The sequence below is a fragment of the Muntiacus reevesi genome, chromosome 10 (genome assembly GCF_963930625.1).
Source record: "Muntiacus reevesi chromosome 10, mMunRee1.1, whole genome shotgun sequence".
Lineage (NCBI taxonomy): Eukaryota > Metazoa > Chordata > Mammalia > Artiodactyla > Cervidae > Muntiacus > Muntiacus reevesi.
In genome coordinates this window covers 34,377,529-34,393,582 of record NC_089258.1, presented here as the reverse complement: position 1 = coordinate 34,393,582, position 16,054 = coordinate 34,377,529, and the positions used below count along the sequence as shown (strand labels likewise).

At 51.6% G+C, this 16,054-nt stretch overlaps 1 protein-coding gene across 2 annotated transcripts in view; it reads left to right on the top strand.

The window, feature by feature from the left end:
* Positions 1-16,054, top strand: part of WHRN (whirlin) — an 86,251-nt gene that overhangs the window by 16,899 nt on the left and 53,298 nt on the right. For both annotated transcript variants that reach the window (XM_065947449.1, XM_065947448.1), the window contains exon 2: positions 10,085-10,303. In XM_065947449.1, coding sequence (XP_065803521.1) covers positions 10,085-10,303 — 219 coding nt within the window. The remainder of the gene's footprint in view (positions 1-10,084; positions 10,304-16,054) is intronic.

Below are 16,054 nucleotides of genomic sequence, written 5' to 3'. Positions count from 1 at the left end.
TTCTCTAGTGAGAATCTGCCTGCAGTGCAGGAGATGCAGGAGACTCGGCTTCAATCCCTGGGTGGGGAAGATCCCCTGGAGGAGGGCATGGCAACCCACTCCAGTATTCTTGCCTGGAGAATCCCATGGTCAGAAGAGTCTGGGGGCTACAGTCCATAGGGTCGCAAAGAGTCAGGCACGGCTGAAGCGACGGCGCGTGCATGCACGTTGAGAGGTGAACATCCAGGGGCAGGCAGCAGCACATGTAAGTAGCCTGGGGCACTTGACCTGTAAAAAGGCCCGGTGGCAGGGCAGGAGAGGAGACTGGCTGGGCCGCAGGGCTGACTGTGCAGGCTGGAGGGGCACTGGGAGGGCTTGGGGCAGGGCAGGGACAGGGTCCACCTCGTTTTAAAAGGATGTCCAGATTGCCCTGCAGAGGCTGGGAGAGGAGGCTGGGAGAGGAGGCTGGCAGGCTGTTGCAGTTAGCGGTCCCTGTAAGAGGTGATAATTAACACAGGTAAAACGTGGTGCAGAGGAAGGAGCTCTGAAGACAGAGTGTTAACTAGGGCTTTACTTTCTCATGACATTAAAATATGCCACAGAGACACAGTCCACATGCCAGTTTCCGCCCTCCCTGCAAGTGGGGCTGAGCGAGGAGGGTCTTTTCCGTGCCTGTGGCTGCACCTGGGACCAGCTCAAGGTTCAAGCGGCCTAGGTGTCTCATTTACTTACAACCTGTTAAGTCCAAGTCCCCTTTTCAGGCCCTCTCCTTGTCCATCTTGTGAGGCTTTGACGTAGGGTTGGCCTGTGTTATCTGAACTTACTTAAAAAAAAAATTATCTAGCTGTGCTGGGTCTTAATTGCAGCAAGCAGAATCTTTTAGTTGTGGAATGTGGGATCTGCTTGCCTGACCAGGGATTGAACCCGGGCCCCCTGCACTGGGAGCCCACAGTCTTAACCACTGGACCACCAGGGAAGTCCCTATCTGAACCCTCTTGAACTACTGGTAAGAGATGCATGAATTTGAAGAATCCAAGATTCAAATTCAAGCCTTGCCTCTCTTCCTCTTTCTGACCTTGCATAAGATGCCTGACCACCCAGACAGTCTTTCTTCATAGGTGCAGTGGGAAGAATAAAATGGCATAGTCATCACTGTAATTTTGCTGCGATCAATAATGTTAACCATCATCTACTGGGCACTTGCTATGTTCCATGCCCACTGCCAGATCCCTTGTGGACGTGATCTTGTCTGTCCTTTTGTCCACTCAACTCCGTGATGGTGGGCACGCATAGCCCCACTTAACAAGTGAGAGGGTTTTCCTGATGGATCAGCAGTGAAGGAACTTGCCTGCCATGCCAGAGATGCGTGCAGGAGATGTGTGTTCGAACCCTGGGTCAGGAAGGTGCCCTGGAGAAGGAAATGGCAACCCACTCTAGTAGTCTTGCCTGAAAAATCCCATGGACAGAGGAGCCCAGCTCCAGTACGTGGGGTCACAAAAGAGTCGGACCCGACTTAGGGACTAGACAGCGACGACATAAGAGGTGAGAACGGTGCAGCCTGGAGGGCGTGAGGAACTTGCCTGAAGTCTCGTAGCTGGGACGACGTGGTCCTCTGTCTGGGAACAGTGTTCTAGTGAGTGCGTCTATTACTCTGAAACTCTTGAGGGGTGTTCCCCCTAAGCCACCTTTTCATTTTGATGTTTTGCAATACAATACTTTCGTCTCTAGAAGGAACTGGAAGATAGAGCAAAGACTTGCATACACTAGGAGATTTCTGGATCCTGTGGAAGAAGGCATGTAGGAGGCTGGATCCCTGCACCAGAGTGAGCTCTGCTTCAGGAAGAGATCGCTGGAAAGCCCTCACGCAGGCCCATCTGCAGTGCCCATAGATGAGGGGATTTCAGGCCTTTTATAGACTCCGCTGTCACAGTGCTGCCCCCCTCAGGTCGTTAGAGGAACTACACAGAGAGGGGCCGCGTTGCATGTGAAAAAACAGTCTCTGGGATTCCACTTTTCTTTGGTGTAGAAAATTGGATGCAAGTATAAATATGTTATCGCAGCATTGTTCATGCTGGCAAAAACTGAGATGCAACAAAATTTCCAGCAATAGGGGAGCTGGAATTCAGTCGTGGTGCATCTCCACCAGGGAATGCCGTGTATTCTCGGAAGAGATGATCTTTTTAAGGAAAGATCGTCAAAATATGTTTTTTTAGCTGAAAAAAAAGATGTCAATGAAATGTTAAGCATGAGTCAACCTGTGCAAACCTCAGGCAGCAGTAGTTTTGTATGTGATCATCTATGTGTTTGTAAAATGTACAAACCGAGGACAGACACCAGAGTGTAGCGATGGTTGCCATGGACGGCGGGTTGAGACTTCTGCTCTGGGTTCTCCATAGTAATAACAACACCTAGCCCTTCTGTACCTCTTACCTATCTGCCAGACACTAAACACTTCATGCATGTTAACTAATTTAATCCTCACCACTGCCCTGTGAGATAATACTACTATTATCCCATCTCATGCCTGGGAAAACTGGGACACAGGCTAGCTGAGTAACTTGCCTGGGGTTGCCGTTGGTGAATCCTTGAAGTCTTGTTTCAGAGCTGTGGCTCTAAACCACTACCCCTTCTGCTTCCCTGAATTCCACGGGTGTCTGAGACATGGATGTTCACGTGAGTGTGAACAAGCGTGGGATGGTAATCCAGGGCACCTGGGCCCCAGGCCAGCGCACTGCTCTGTCTGTGGCCTCTTTTTGACATATTCCTTGGGCTGCCTAGCCTCTTGAAAGCCCAGTGGATAACTTGAATGAATGAGCAAATGAGTGAAATGAATGAAAGGATAGTGAGTGGAGGAGAAGGAGCAGGAAGAGGGTATAAAGAGAAGAGAATAGGCAGTGTGCCTCAAGGAGCTTGTCTTGCAGTCTTAGAGACAGAATGTATGAAGGTGATACAGAAGCTATAGTATAGATGGCAACAAAAACATACAAGTGTGCCGGCTGCTCTCGGAAAAGGGAAGTCAGTCACTGTCTAGCAAGGCTTCCTGGAGGTGGTGAGAAAGGGGCTGAGTGTCAAAGGCACGGCTGATACGAGGAAGTATTGATCCAAAGAGAGGATGTTTCTGAAGAGGAGGAAAGTTGGGAGGGAGAGGCTAGAGTTGCTCAGGTATTTGTGTCCATGCAGATGAGAGTTTTAGAGGTGTTCTAGGGCTTCTGTGTAGAGAAGGAGCTGGCAGACCCAGGAAAGGAATTCACACGCCTTTAGTACCTATTCTGTGCCATGTACTATATTGTTGTTCCTCAGTCGCTCAGTACTGTCCCACTCTTTGCAACCCCATGGACTATAGCCTGCCGGGCTTCTCTTTCTGGGGGATTTCTCAGACAGGAATACTGGAGTGGGTTGCCATTTCCTCCTCCAGGGGATCTTCCCAACCCAGGGATCGAACCCTTGTCTCCTGAATTACAAGGCAGATTCTTTATTGCTGTGCTGCTTTATGTACTATACAGGTAGTTTATATTATCTCGATCATCCTTAGGACGGTGGCATTTTGAATGCAGAAACAGGTGCACAGAGGTTAAGTTATTTGCTCTGTGTCACATGGAAAGTCAACAGCAGAGCCAGGATGGGGGCCCAGAGACTCTGAACCCCAAATCCAGGGGTGGAATCAGAAGAGCAGGCAGCACGACCTTTCCTTCTCTTCCCCGTCACTAACCTGGGTCTTAGACCAGCCCTCCCTCCCGAGTTTCTGTTCTGAGTGATCTATTCCCCAGAAGAGAAGACCTTGCGCTGAAATAAGCTGGATGACTCACCATTATGTGTCCTCACTCAAGACTTTTCCGGAACGCTTCTTTCGTACCTGCCTCTCCAGACGTAGGCTGATGGTCTTGTGACCTTGTGCTTGCTCTTTGGTGCGTGCTTTTAAACATGGGAGCATGTGTGCACCTGCTGTTAACATAACTCCTCCCCACCCCCCAGTCCCTTCATCTGTAACCAGTCTATTTCTCATGCTTCTGCTGAGTAGAGAATTCTGTCGCCTGGTCTGTGATTTTGGGGTGTTAAGAGTCAGCCCTGAAGAGCTGAGTGAAGTAAATTTGCCTCCTGAGAGCATTAATCCAACTAGCCAGTTATTAAGTTTGAAGACATCCACATATAATTTACATTCCCACAATCATAGCACGCTGCTTGCATCATCATCCGGTGATGGGTGGTATCTCAGCCGTGCCATCTGCCGGGGCAGATCAAGATTCCTCTGTGATGTGACCTGGTGGCATGCTGGCACATCCCCTGGTGGAGTTTCACTAGTAAACATGTGATAGCAAGCAGGGGAGCAGGGGGCTCTGATGATGGCTCTTGCTTGCAGTGGACTTTCCCCAGATCTCATGGGATTTGTTTAGCCTTAGCTCATTGAATTCTTAAGTATGAGGCACTGTGCTAATAGGCTTCTTCTACCTAATGAGTGGGGAAAAGAGATCTTTATTTTCCAGGAGGGAAACAGATGAACAGAGTGGGTGGGTAACTTGTGTGAAGTGGCACAGCTTATAAGCACTTGATTTAGGAGACTGGCTGATTCTGCAGGTTGCTGCAGCGGGAGAGGGGTGTGGTCAACAGTCACCAGCAGGCACTGGTGCACTGCTTTAAGGTAGCTTTTGGATGTGGTCTACCACACATAGGCAGCAGCCTGTGAAGAACAGAGACACATGGTCGCAGTCCCATTGGAGGCTGTCTCCCCAGCCGTCGGGTCCCTGGGAAGGTCCCTCTGCTGCTGTGACAGTGCTGAGTTGGGTGCCACACCTGCCACACCTGAGATGCCCCATCTGCCCTTCTGGTGTTTTCTTAAACCCTTTTGGTCCCTCCCACTGACATGGAAGCTTCAAGCCCCGAGGTTCAAGATCTGGTTCAAGGACCAACCTGGTAGCAATTTCATTTCTCCTAAATACAGCAATGAACCAGAGGACATTGAAGTTTAACTTGGGGCAGGACCTTAGCAACCAGGGATTCCCATCTGCTCATTGCTGCTGCTAAGTTGCTTCAGTCGTGTCTGACACTTTGCGACTGCATGGACTGTAGCCCGCCCGGCTCCTCTGTCCATGGGATTCTCCAGGCAAGAATACTGGAGTGGATTGCCATGCCCTCCTCCAGGGGATCTTCCTGACCCAGGGATGAAACCCGCGTCTCTTATGTCTCCTGCATCGGCAGTGGTTTCTTTACCGCTAGCGCCACCTAGAAACACGCTTATTGCCAGTTGGCAAAACCGAGGCCAGCAAGAGGAAGGCATAGCCCTCGACCATCCAGCAGAACACAATGGAGATATGCCTGAGTGTCTGTTTCACAACCAGAGCCCTTTCTAGTTTGCCTTGCTGTGTAAGGCTGCTTGCTACTGCGGCATGCCAGTGAGAGAAGCCCCCAGTTCTGTGAAATGAATGGCCTGGGCACCTAACCGGGAACGAGAACCACATTATCCTCCAGATGGCCTGAGCCTCAGGGATCAAGGTGGCAGTGGTGAGTGAGTGAGGCAGGCAGGTGGAAGGGCTTTCAGGGCGAGAAAGCGCCAGCCAGCTCTCTTTAGGAATTAATCCTTCCATTCAGTCAGTTCATTTGCTCAGTTGTGTCCAACTCTTTGCCACCTCACGGACTGCAGCATGCCAGGCTTCCCTGTCCTTCACCAACTCCCGAAGTTTGCTCAGACTCATGTCCATCAAATCAGTGATGCCATCCAACCATCTCATCCTTTGTTGTCCCCTTCTCCTCCTGCCAGGGACACCTGTTAAAAATAAGCAAATGGTTGTTTTGTTTAAAAAAAAAAAAGAGAAGACAGCCAGGAAAAAGCAGCAACTGAACTCCTAAACCCTCCCCTCCTCCCCACCTTCCCTGCATGACACACAGAGTCACAGTTTGGTCAAAGCGCCATGGATGGAGCCCCCCTCACTGCATTCTAATGGCCACGGCACCAGGACCGTGTTCCCCGAGCCTGTTTAGGTGTGGAAGGTGCTGTCTCAGGAATCCTGTTTTTCTGCAGTTTTGCCAGAAAAATAAGGCAGCAGTGAATGATGATATTCAAGCTCTCCAAGACCCAGTGAAAGCCCACATTTACCCGCTTGCCCCTAAAGAGCCAATATCAGAGGTTCTGGAATGGTCTAGACTTGAGTGGCCTTGAGATTTTCTGGTCCCGCAGGCTGGGGGTGGGGAGACCGAGGTGCACAGGGGAAGCCACTTGCCCGGGGCTGGTTTCGTGCCTGGGCTGCGCCTTCTGCGTCCCTTCCCATCTCGGGTTGCCAGGGTCCCCTTCTGCAGCGTGCTGGGGACCAGCAGTGCCCGGGAGACTCGGTGACCTGCCAGGCCCTCTCCGGCGCCAGCCTTCCCTCGTCTTCTCATCAAAGGCATTAACCTCCTCTCCATTCTCAAGGTTGCCGCTTGCCTATTTATAGAACTGACCAAGAAAATGCCACTATTGCCAGCGATACAGAATACAAATCATGCACTGTGCGTTGATTTTCATTCTCTCAGACACCTTCTTCTTTTCTTTTCCCCAACTCCCTGGATAATGCTTTTCTACACCTGGTTTGCCTTCTCAATGTGGATCACTACTAGGAGAGGGGAGTGGGCTCCGCCACGTGCTGACCCCCCACTGTGTGCAGAAGCCCACCCCCTGCGTGCTCCATGTTCCCCCCAGGATTCTGAGGGGTGGGCATTGTCCGCGCCCCCCACCGCCTCACCCCCCAATGTGTGCTGCTTTGACAGCAGAAGCAGCCAGCCTCAGTGACCCCGGACTCACAGGTGACAGGGGTGACTTAAATCCAGTTCTGCTCAAATCCACAGGGTCCCGTTCTTTCCACTTGCCTTCCCCTGCTCCAAATTCCAGCACAGTCTTCCAGATCCGACGAGGAAGGTGGCTGCACGGTGATGCCTGTGCATGTTATGGTTCCTTTGGAGGCCGAAAATCTGCTTTCTCACCCAGTCAGGGCAAGCAGGCTTTTCTGAGGACCTACTCTGGGCCTGGGCTTCCCCAGTGGCTCAGCGGGTAGAGAATCCGCCTGCAACACGGGAGTTGCAGGAGGTGTGAGTTCGATCCCTGGGTCAGGAAGATCCCTTGGAGGAGGCCATGGCAACCCACGCCAGTATTCTTGCCTGGAGAATCCCATGGACAGGGGAGCCTGGGGGGCTACAGTTCACAGGGTCACAAAGAATCAGACTGAAGCGGCTTCGCGGGCAGGCATGCACTCTGGGCCCAGCAAAAGCCTTGTCTCTCTGCAGGCCGCAGGCGCCCTGAAGATACGCTCACATTGCTCTCTCCAGGCCGCACACGGCAGGCTCTCGGTCAGCCCTTGTGGAATGAGTGAGGGCTCGGACTCACCATCTGTCCCGGGGAGGAAGCAGAGAAGAGGCAAGCCCATCGAAGCAGCATCAGAGCTGCAGCAGCGCCTTCATGGAGGAGGGAGCCAGGGGTGGGGCAGAGGGGTCAGGAAGACCCTTCAGAGGCCACAGTGGCCTCCGCGATGCTGTGTGCTAAATGGCAGCAGAAGCACGCTTGGTCTCCGGCTTCCTCCATCCTGCATCTTAAACTTCACAGAGATTTTATTTTCCCAATTGTTCTGTCAGGGGAGTCCCGGGGAATGGGAAAAGAATGTAAATCTTTCTTTGCTCATCTTCTCAGAAATCTTTTTTACAAGCAGAATTTTGGAGAACTGCCATCTGCTCGTTATCCCTCTGCCCGGGGACTGGCATTTAACTGTGGGGTCGAGGGGCCCTCCCAGCCTGACCTTCCTCCTCTGGAGGACGTTCCGGTGTCAGCGTGTCCAGGCCTGTGGTCCAGTGTCCTTGTCCGGAAACTCTACCCAACAGGGCTCTCCACTGTCTCTGAAAGCCCCTCCCTTGACCCCTTTCATCCGTGGAGAGGACTGGGGGTCAGCAGAACCCAGTGCTGTGCAGGTTCAGAGAGTTAAGTGCCGCCCTCCGTTTTATGCATATTGCTATTTTCTGATATTGAAAGCACTATACCTTCCTTCTGGAACATTTGGAAAATATAGAAAAACAGGAAGAACAAAATAATAGCCACCCATAATCCTGCCACCCAGAGAGAAGGACTGCTGGCATCTTGGCACATTACTCCTCAGTTTCAATGTTTTTCCCCTGTGTAATTTTTCTCTTAACATAACTGAGATCACACTGTAAGACAGGATTTATATCCTCTGACCCCACTTAACATTAAAATCTATCACATTAAAATGCTTTGTAATGATTGTAAAATCTATCACATTAAAATACTTTGTAATGATTGTAAATGTGATTTTAACGGCAGCATGGACTTACCCATGTGTAGGTACTCTCACTGATATGAAATCCCGGGTTCTGGGGTGTGTTTGCTTGTTAATCCCAGCGCTGAATGACCGTCTCCCAGAATAAAGGGCTTCGTGTCAGTACAGCTGCATCATGAGAAATCAGTATGGCTGCTCCCAGGGGGCGGAGTTTGGGTTTGCTTCTCCATGTGGTCCTTCCGCCCCGGACTAGAAAGTGTCAAGTCAAGGTGGTATCTACACTCAACATTAGTTGCTATGTGAAAGGAACCCCTTACTAGCTGTGTGGGCAGGTCACTTCCCCTCATTTTCTTCAACTAAGTCGTGGAATCCCTCCTCAGCAAGATTGGATTCCATAAGGATTTCAGGAGATAAAGCACATCAGGTACACAGCAGAGTGTCTCATACATACAGGCCTTTTCATCATTGTTAAGCTACCATTATTGCTGTTGTTCAATCACTAAGTCATGCGCGACTCTTTGCAACCCCATGGAAGCACGCCAGGCTTCCCTGTTATTCACTATCTCCCGGAGCTTCTCAAACTCATGTCCACTGAGTTGGAGATGGCCATCCAACCATCTCATCCTCTGTCGTCCCCTTCTCCTCCTGCCCCCAATCTTTCGCAGCATCAGGGTCTTTTCTAGTGAGTCAGCTCTTCACATCAGGTGGCCAAAGTATTGGAGCTTCAGCTTCAGCATCAGTCCTTCCAATGAATCTTCAAAGTTGATTTCCTTTAGGATTGATTGCTTGGATCTCCTTGATGGTCAAGAGACTCTCAAGAGTCTTCTCCATTAGCACAGTTTGAAAGCATCAATTCTCCAGCACTCAGCCTTCTTTATGGTCCAACTCTCTCATCCATACATGACTCCTGAAAAACCATAACTCTGACTATATGCACCTATGTCAGCAAAGTGATGTCTCTGCTTTTGAATATGCTGTCTAGGTTTGTCATAGCTTTTCTTCCAAAGAGCAAGTGTCTTTTAATTTCATGGCTGCAGTTACCATCCACAGTGATTTTGAAGCCCAAGAAAATAAAATCTGCCACTGTTTCCATTTTTTTCCCCTTCTATTTGCCATAAAGTGATGGCCATTATTATCAGTATTTTTATCTCTTAGCTCTCTATGGGGGTCATCGAGATCTTCCCCAGTTTCCGTCAGGGCTCATGGGCTCAGCACGTGGTTGTGCTCGTGGCTAAGATTTGTTGCGGCAAAAGGGTACCCCGCACAGTGAGCGTGGAGAACAGCACACAGGGCTGAGACCGCAGGGATCCAGGCACACGCTCCTGCGTCCTCTCCCCGTGCGGTCACACGGGGTGGGCTTGATTCTGCCAGGGCTGAGTTGTGACCACGTGTGAAACGCCTTCCAGGGACGCACTTTAGAGACTGACACCAGGGGGCTGGTCAGGTAGGCCTCTCTGCATGTGCCCACATTCCAGGCCGCTACGTTGTTGTACCAATAATCCCGTACAGTGAGCCTCCCATACCAAGTCAGGAATGGTGGGAACATGCAGATTCCACGTTCCCAGAGGTCAGCCCAGCAGGCCTTCATAAGGATGCAGTTGTAGGCCTGCTCCATTAACTCTTCAGCAGAGATATGCTGAGAGGTCCTATTTCCTGTGTTTGGACCACTTCAAGGTGAGGGGTGGGGTGGGTGGGACAGATGCCCTCGTTTCCATGGGACAAAACTGAGGACTGGTGAAGGGATGAGACATGGGGTCGGCTGCCTCCTCTGTGTGCAGGGTCCCAAGAGGAAGCAAGTTCTGGATAATCTCTCACCATCCCCTTTCCTGCGTACATGTCTCTCTCTCTCTCTCTAGGCTCTCAAGGGCTCCAAGAAGCTGGTGCTATCCGTGTACTCAGCGGGGCGCATCCCCGGCGGCTACGTCACCAACCACATCTACACCTGGGTGGACCCCCAGGGCCGCAGCATCTCGCCGCCCTCAGGCCTGCCCCAGCCCCACGGCAGCGCCCTGCGGCAGCATGAGGGTGACCGGAGGAGCACCCTACACCTCCTGCAAGGCGGGGATGAGAAAAAGGTGAGCCTCCTGGCCTTGGCCTCGCAGGGCGTCCTGGAGATGGAGGGCTGGTGGGAGGCGGGATGGGGGAGCTGGCCACTGAGATGCCATTCTCCTTGCCAAACCCAGAACAGGGTTAGAGCCTGGAAGAAAGGCCTTGGTTCTGTAGGGGCTCCTGGTCTTCATCTCTCTCAATTCCCTCGTTGTTATTGTTCAGTTGCTCAGTCGTGTCCAGCTCTTTGTGACTCCATGGACTGCATCAGGCCAGATTTCCCCCGTCCTTCAATATCTCCTGGAGTTTGCTCAAATTCATGTCCATTGAGTCAGCGATGCCATCCACCATCTCATCCTCTGTTGCGCCCTTCTCCTCCTGCCTTCAATCTTCCCCAGCATCAGGGGCTTTTCTAATGAGTCAGTTGTTTGCATCAGATAGCCAAAGTATTGGAGTTTCAACTCCAGCATCAGTCCTTCCAATGTATATTCAGGGTTGATTTCCTTTAGGGTTGACTGGTTTGATCTCCCTGCAGTCCAAGGGACTCTCAAGACTCCCACAACACAGTTCGAAAGCATCAGTTCTCCATGGCAGAGTAGAGGGGACCCTCTAGGCTTGGGGGGCAGCTCCATTCTCCCTCTGCCGTCCTCTGTGGTATTGCCCACTGTTGTTGAACCTAGTCTACATGTAGCCCCGAGAGCGGACAGAGGAAGAGAGAACGCTCAGATGATTTACACTCGCGGTGATTTAACTCCTCAGTGGCCCAGATCCAGGCGCACGGCCACACGCAGCTGCCAGGACTGCAAGCCGCACGGGGCACCTTTTGCAGCGTGGGTTTCGGGCTGTAAGGAACAGAAACTGGTCCTGGTCAGCTTCCACAAAGTCAGAATTGACTGGCAGTGTGTGGGCCGGCCCAGAACTGAAGCTGAGGCACTCAGGACGCAGCCCCCAGGAAGAAAGGGGTTCCCCCAGTTTCCATTCTCTGCATCCTTTCCCTCAAGATTCGTGTATGGGGAGGGATCACGTGGTTGGCTGGCAGGGACCTTTGATTGACAGAAACACCAGTGCTGTGGCTGGTGGGGGCGGGGTTGTAGCCCAAAGCACCATGGGATGCTGTAACCTGAAGAAGAGGGTGGGGGCCTCAAGAGATGCCCCCTACAGAACCTTCCTTTCCCAGGACCGTGACTGTTTCTTTAATAAAATGGAGAAAGGTCTGAGAGATGGTCCCCCTGATACTTTAAGGCTCACTCTGGGTGCTGTTTGCATTGCGCCCTTTCATTGCTCCTGGGATCAAAAAAGTCCTTCCTGTAAGCAGCTCTCTGAGGTTTTAAGACCTTGACACAGCTTGGGGCTCTGAGCCAAGCGCCTTCCCTCCGGAGACTCTTAGCTCTCCTTTCCTGTCGATAAGACCATAACATTTATTTAATGTGTTTTGTGTTCTTTGCTCAAATATCAATATGCTGGAGCCGGCAGAGAGGCAGCGGGGTAGCCAGCTAGTGTGAACCACCAGCGCCTGCGTGGGCCTCTTCAAGGGGGCCAGGGCTGGTTGGCTGCAGAAAGGGGCTCATGCCTGCCTCCCCTCCAGGCGCTGTTGTTCTCTGGCCATCTTGAGAAAGCGGCACAGCCTGTGGCATTGAGTCATTTTCAAGGCCAGCCTTCCAGGGCTGGGCAGAGAACTTGCTGTATCTTTTTCTCAAGCCTTCCCTCTGGAGGGTGTGATCATAGAGTAGTAATTATGATCAGGGAAGAGCTCGCCGTGTGCTCGTTTGTGCTCACAACATCTTCCGGAATCCTTGCGGTTGCTCTGTGGGGTAGGTGTAGTTATCAACATTTTGGAGATGCAAAATCCAAGACTCAGGTACCGCGGCAACCAGGATCCACTGAATGAGTCAGCCCATGCTTAGCGAGCACCTCTGGTACACCTGGTGCTGTTATGGGAGGTGGGAATGGAGAGATGGACAGGAGACATGAAGCCCCCTCTGGGGAAGCTACTGGTGAGTTTGGAGGTCATAGGAGGAATGAGACGATAGTCCAGAAATGGGCATATTTGAACAAGATAATTAAGACAGTGAGGTTTGATGGAAGGAAATAAAATCAGGAAGCGTGATGGAGAGTGATGGGGAGGGAGCCCCTGCTTCAGATGAGGTGGGCTGGGAGGGTCTCTTGGAGGAGGTGACCTCTGAGCTGAGACAGAGAGGAAGATGGAGCTGCTGTGTATCATTCTGAGCGCTGAAAGTGCCAGGCGGCTAGGACGGCATGTGCAAAGGCCCTGAGGTGGGAATAAATGCGGCACCTTCCAGGCTTAGAGCAAAGGGCCCTGGCACTGGAACTGAGGGGGTGGGATGGTTGGGAGGATGTAGGGTGCCCCGTGGGAGTCTTGGAGTAACTCATTTAGGGATGTAGAAGGCGGAAGGGCTTCCCAGGTGGCACTAGTGGCCAGTGCAGTAGATGCAAGCGTCGTGGGTTTGATCCCTGGGTCAGGAAGATCCCCTGGAGGAGGAAATGGCAACCCACTCCAGTATTCTTGGGAGAAGAGGAGCCCGGCAGACTATAGTCCACAGGGTTGCAAAGAGTCGAACACGACTGCAGTGACTGAGCATGCACAAACGCATATATGCAGAAGGCAGAAGCTGAGACAGTCAGGCCCCGGGGGGACATAGATGGCTCAGGAGGCGGGAAAGGCCCTGACCCACCCCAGGAAAGCTTCTCCATTGCCCCTCTCCTCCTCCCACTGATACAGCATGGAGCCCCTGATTTCCCACTGAGGACGGACGTGGGGAAATGTCCCCGGAGCCCTCACTGTTGGCTCCCTGGCCCGATTCTCTTCTCTCCAGAGGCCTGGTCTCATCTAGTATTCCAAATAGCCACCACAGACTGTGGATTTCCCATGCCAAACTTCAAACACCCTAATCTCAACCCTAGTGGGGACACACCTTCTAAGCAAATAGTTCTCAGGGCAATAGTGATGTAAAAAACCACCGGTAGTGATATTACCCTTGAAAGCCCCTCAACTGTCCACCGAAGCTAGTTCTGATTTTGCAGCCCTTGCTACTAAGGATCTTCTCTACACTGAAGTGTGAGAACCATCCCAGAGGCTGCAGGAAGGAACAGAAGGGAAGAACACACATAACTCCTCCGAGAATCAGGCCTGTCTATACTCAAGTCACGGTCACACGCTCAGAAATGAAGAGGGTGCAGAGTTGTTCATCATTCCCTCTTCCCATTCTGTGCTGACCCCCCAGTCTCTATAGTGCAGATATAGTCTCTATAAAAAAAAAAGTAGGACAGATCTGTTGTGGGGGTTAGATGGGATCTTGTCAGCATGATAGGAAGAATAAGACGCTAGATCCAGACTGCCTGGCTTCAGATCCTGACCCCACCCCTTGCCAGCTGTGTGACCTTGGGTAAGTTACACAACCTCTCTGGGCCTTAACTTCCTCTTCTGTAAAATGGAGGCAATGGTAGGGCCTCCTCTCCCCACCACTGGTTCTGGGCTTTGGTGTACTCACAGTGCCTGGCACAGTGTACATGCTTGGTACATACTTATTGCATGAATGACTATTTTAAAATGCAGGATTCAAAGGTCCCCTACTGCCCACCCCCCACCAGGGTCCCTGGTCCATGGGCAAGTGGGCAAGCCTCCGTGGTTTCTCAGAGCCACGGCCCCAGTCTGGGCTGAGCAGGCAGATCCTCTGCAGCAGCGGCTGTTGCCTCCCCCGAGCTCAGGCCTTCAGCAGCTGCTCGGACAAGATGGGACCTGCCCCTTTGGCTCACGCTGGGAATCAGCTGGGTATGGAAGGTGAGGAGGACTGGGTCTGAAGTCCGTACAAGGAAAACCTACAGTTCTCCTCTACCGTCACACTCACGGTGCTCTGACACCAGATGTGTGCAGGCTTTTTTCCACCAAGTAGTTCTCTGGAACACCAGCTGGGTGTCTTTTAATTTAACTCAATTCTGACACGCCCCTCCTGGAGACAGTGTCCAGCCGCACAGGGTAAAGACTCAGTCCGATGGGACAGCCCCCCAGCGCCCCACTCCAGATGCCAGCTGCAAGTTTATTTTGTCACCCGTGCTTCTGACCAATTGGCATAACTCAGAGGTTTACATGACCCTATCGCAGCTTTGATTAGTTTGCTAAAATGATTCATGGAACTCCTGTAGATAGTTTACACACTGTTTACCAGTTTATCATAAAGGACATAATAAAGGATAAAGATGAACATCCAGATGGAAGGGATGCATAGGACAGGGTATGTGGTAGGGGTTCAGAGCTTCCACGCCCCTTCCGGATGTACCACACTCCCCATACCTCCACCTGTTCACTGAGCCGGAAGCTCTCTGCTGCTGCTGCTGCTAAGTCGCTTCAGTCGTGTCCGACTCTGTGCGACCCCATAGATGGCAGCCCACCAGGCTCCCCAGTTCCTGGGATTCTCCAGGCAAGAACATTGGAGTGGGTTCCCATTTCCTTCTCCAGTGCATCAAAGTGAAAAGTGAAAGTGAAGTCGCTTCATCGTGTCTGACTCTTAGCGACCCCATGGACTACAGCCTACCAGGCTCCTCTGTCCACCGGATTTTCCAGGCAAGAGTGCTGGAGTGGGGTGTCATTGCCTTCTCCAAGAGCCAGAAGCTCTCTGAATCCCATACAATTGGGATTTTTATGGAGCCTTCATCATACAGGCATGACCAGTTATTAACTCCATTTCCAGCCCCTTCTTCCATCTCTGGAGAGTGGGGAAGGTGGAGGTTCCAGCAGGTAACTGAAGCAGGTGGGGGTGGTGTTGAAAATTCCAAGCTTCTGATCATGGCTGGGTCTTTCTGGTGAGCAGACGCCTTCTAGGCGTCCAGTCAGAGCCCCCTTACTAGAACAAAAGATGCTCCTAGTGGTCTTATCACTTAGGAATCTACAAAGTTTCCAGAGCTTATTGCCAGGAAGGAGGACAAAGACAAAAAATATATATTTCTTAGTATAAATCACAGTTGCACCCCTGGTTTCAGAGCTCCCTGACTGTGTGACCTTGGGTGAGTCACTCAAGCTTCCCTAACTGTGATTTGGGGGTGATCACAGGAGCCACATGGGGCTGTTTAAGGAATCAATAAATTATGTGCACAGGGGATGGTGCCTGGAACACAGTAATTCATGGCAGCAACAGCCATCAGTTATCCATCACTGCCCACGTGCTAGGCACCTTTCATATCTTTTTTTTGCCCCCAAATATTTATGAACGTCATCTCCCGGAGCTGTTCACATTGCTTCCTTGGGACTCTAAGGGAGGGCGGGAAGAAGGTTGGCAGTAGACTGTGTGGTTCTCATTTCACTGATGGAGAAACTGAAGATCAGAAAAGCATTGGGCCTTGCCCCAGAGTTGCCCAGGAGTAAAGGGCAGAACCAGGATGTGAACTCAGTCCTCTGGGAGGCAGTGCGGTGAGCTGGTTAAACGGCTGGGCTCTGCCGGCTGCCAGGTCTTTGATCTTGGCCAGGCCGTTTCACCTCTTCAGCCTCAGTTTCCTTATCTGGGAACTGGGGATAATAAGAGAAACCACAGAAGAGGAAAGAGAGCTAAAGGATGTAAGGCATGTGAAGTGTTGAGTAGGGATTGAGGAAAGACGCAGCACGTTTAGTAACCAATTGGTTTAATGGGTTATTGTTTTTATCTTCTTCTTATTCGCCGGCCTGGTCTTCTGTTCACTGTGCCAGGCTGCCTCTCACAGCTGAGTGCCCTTTGCTATAGATGAGCTTTCATTTCCTGCCAAGCGCCGGTGAGGTCGCCAGCAGGTGATCG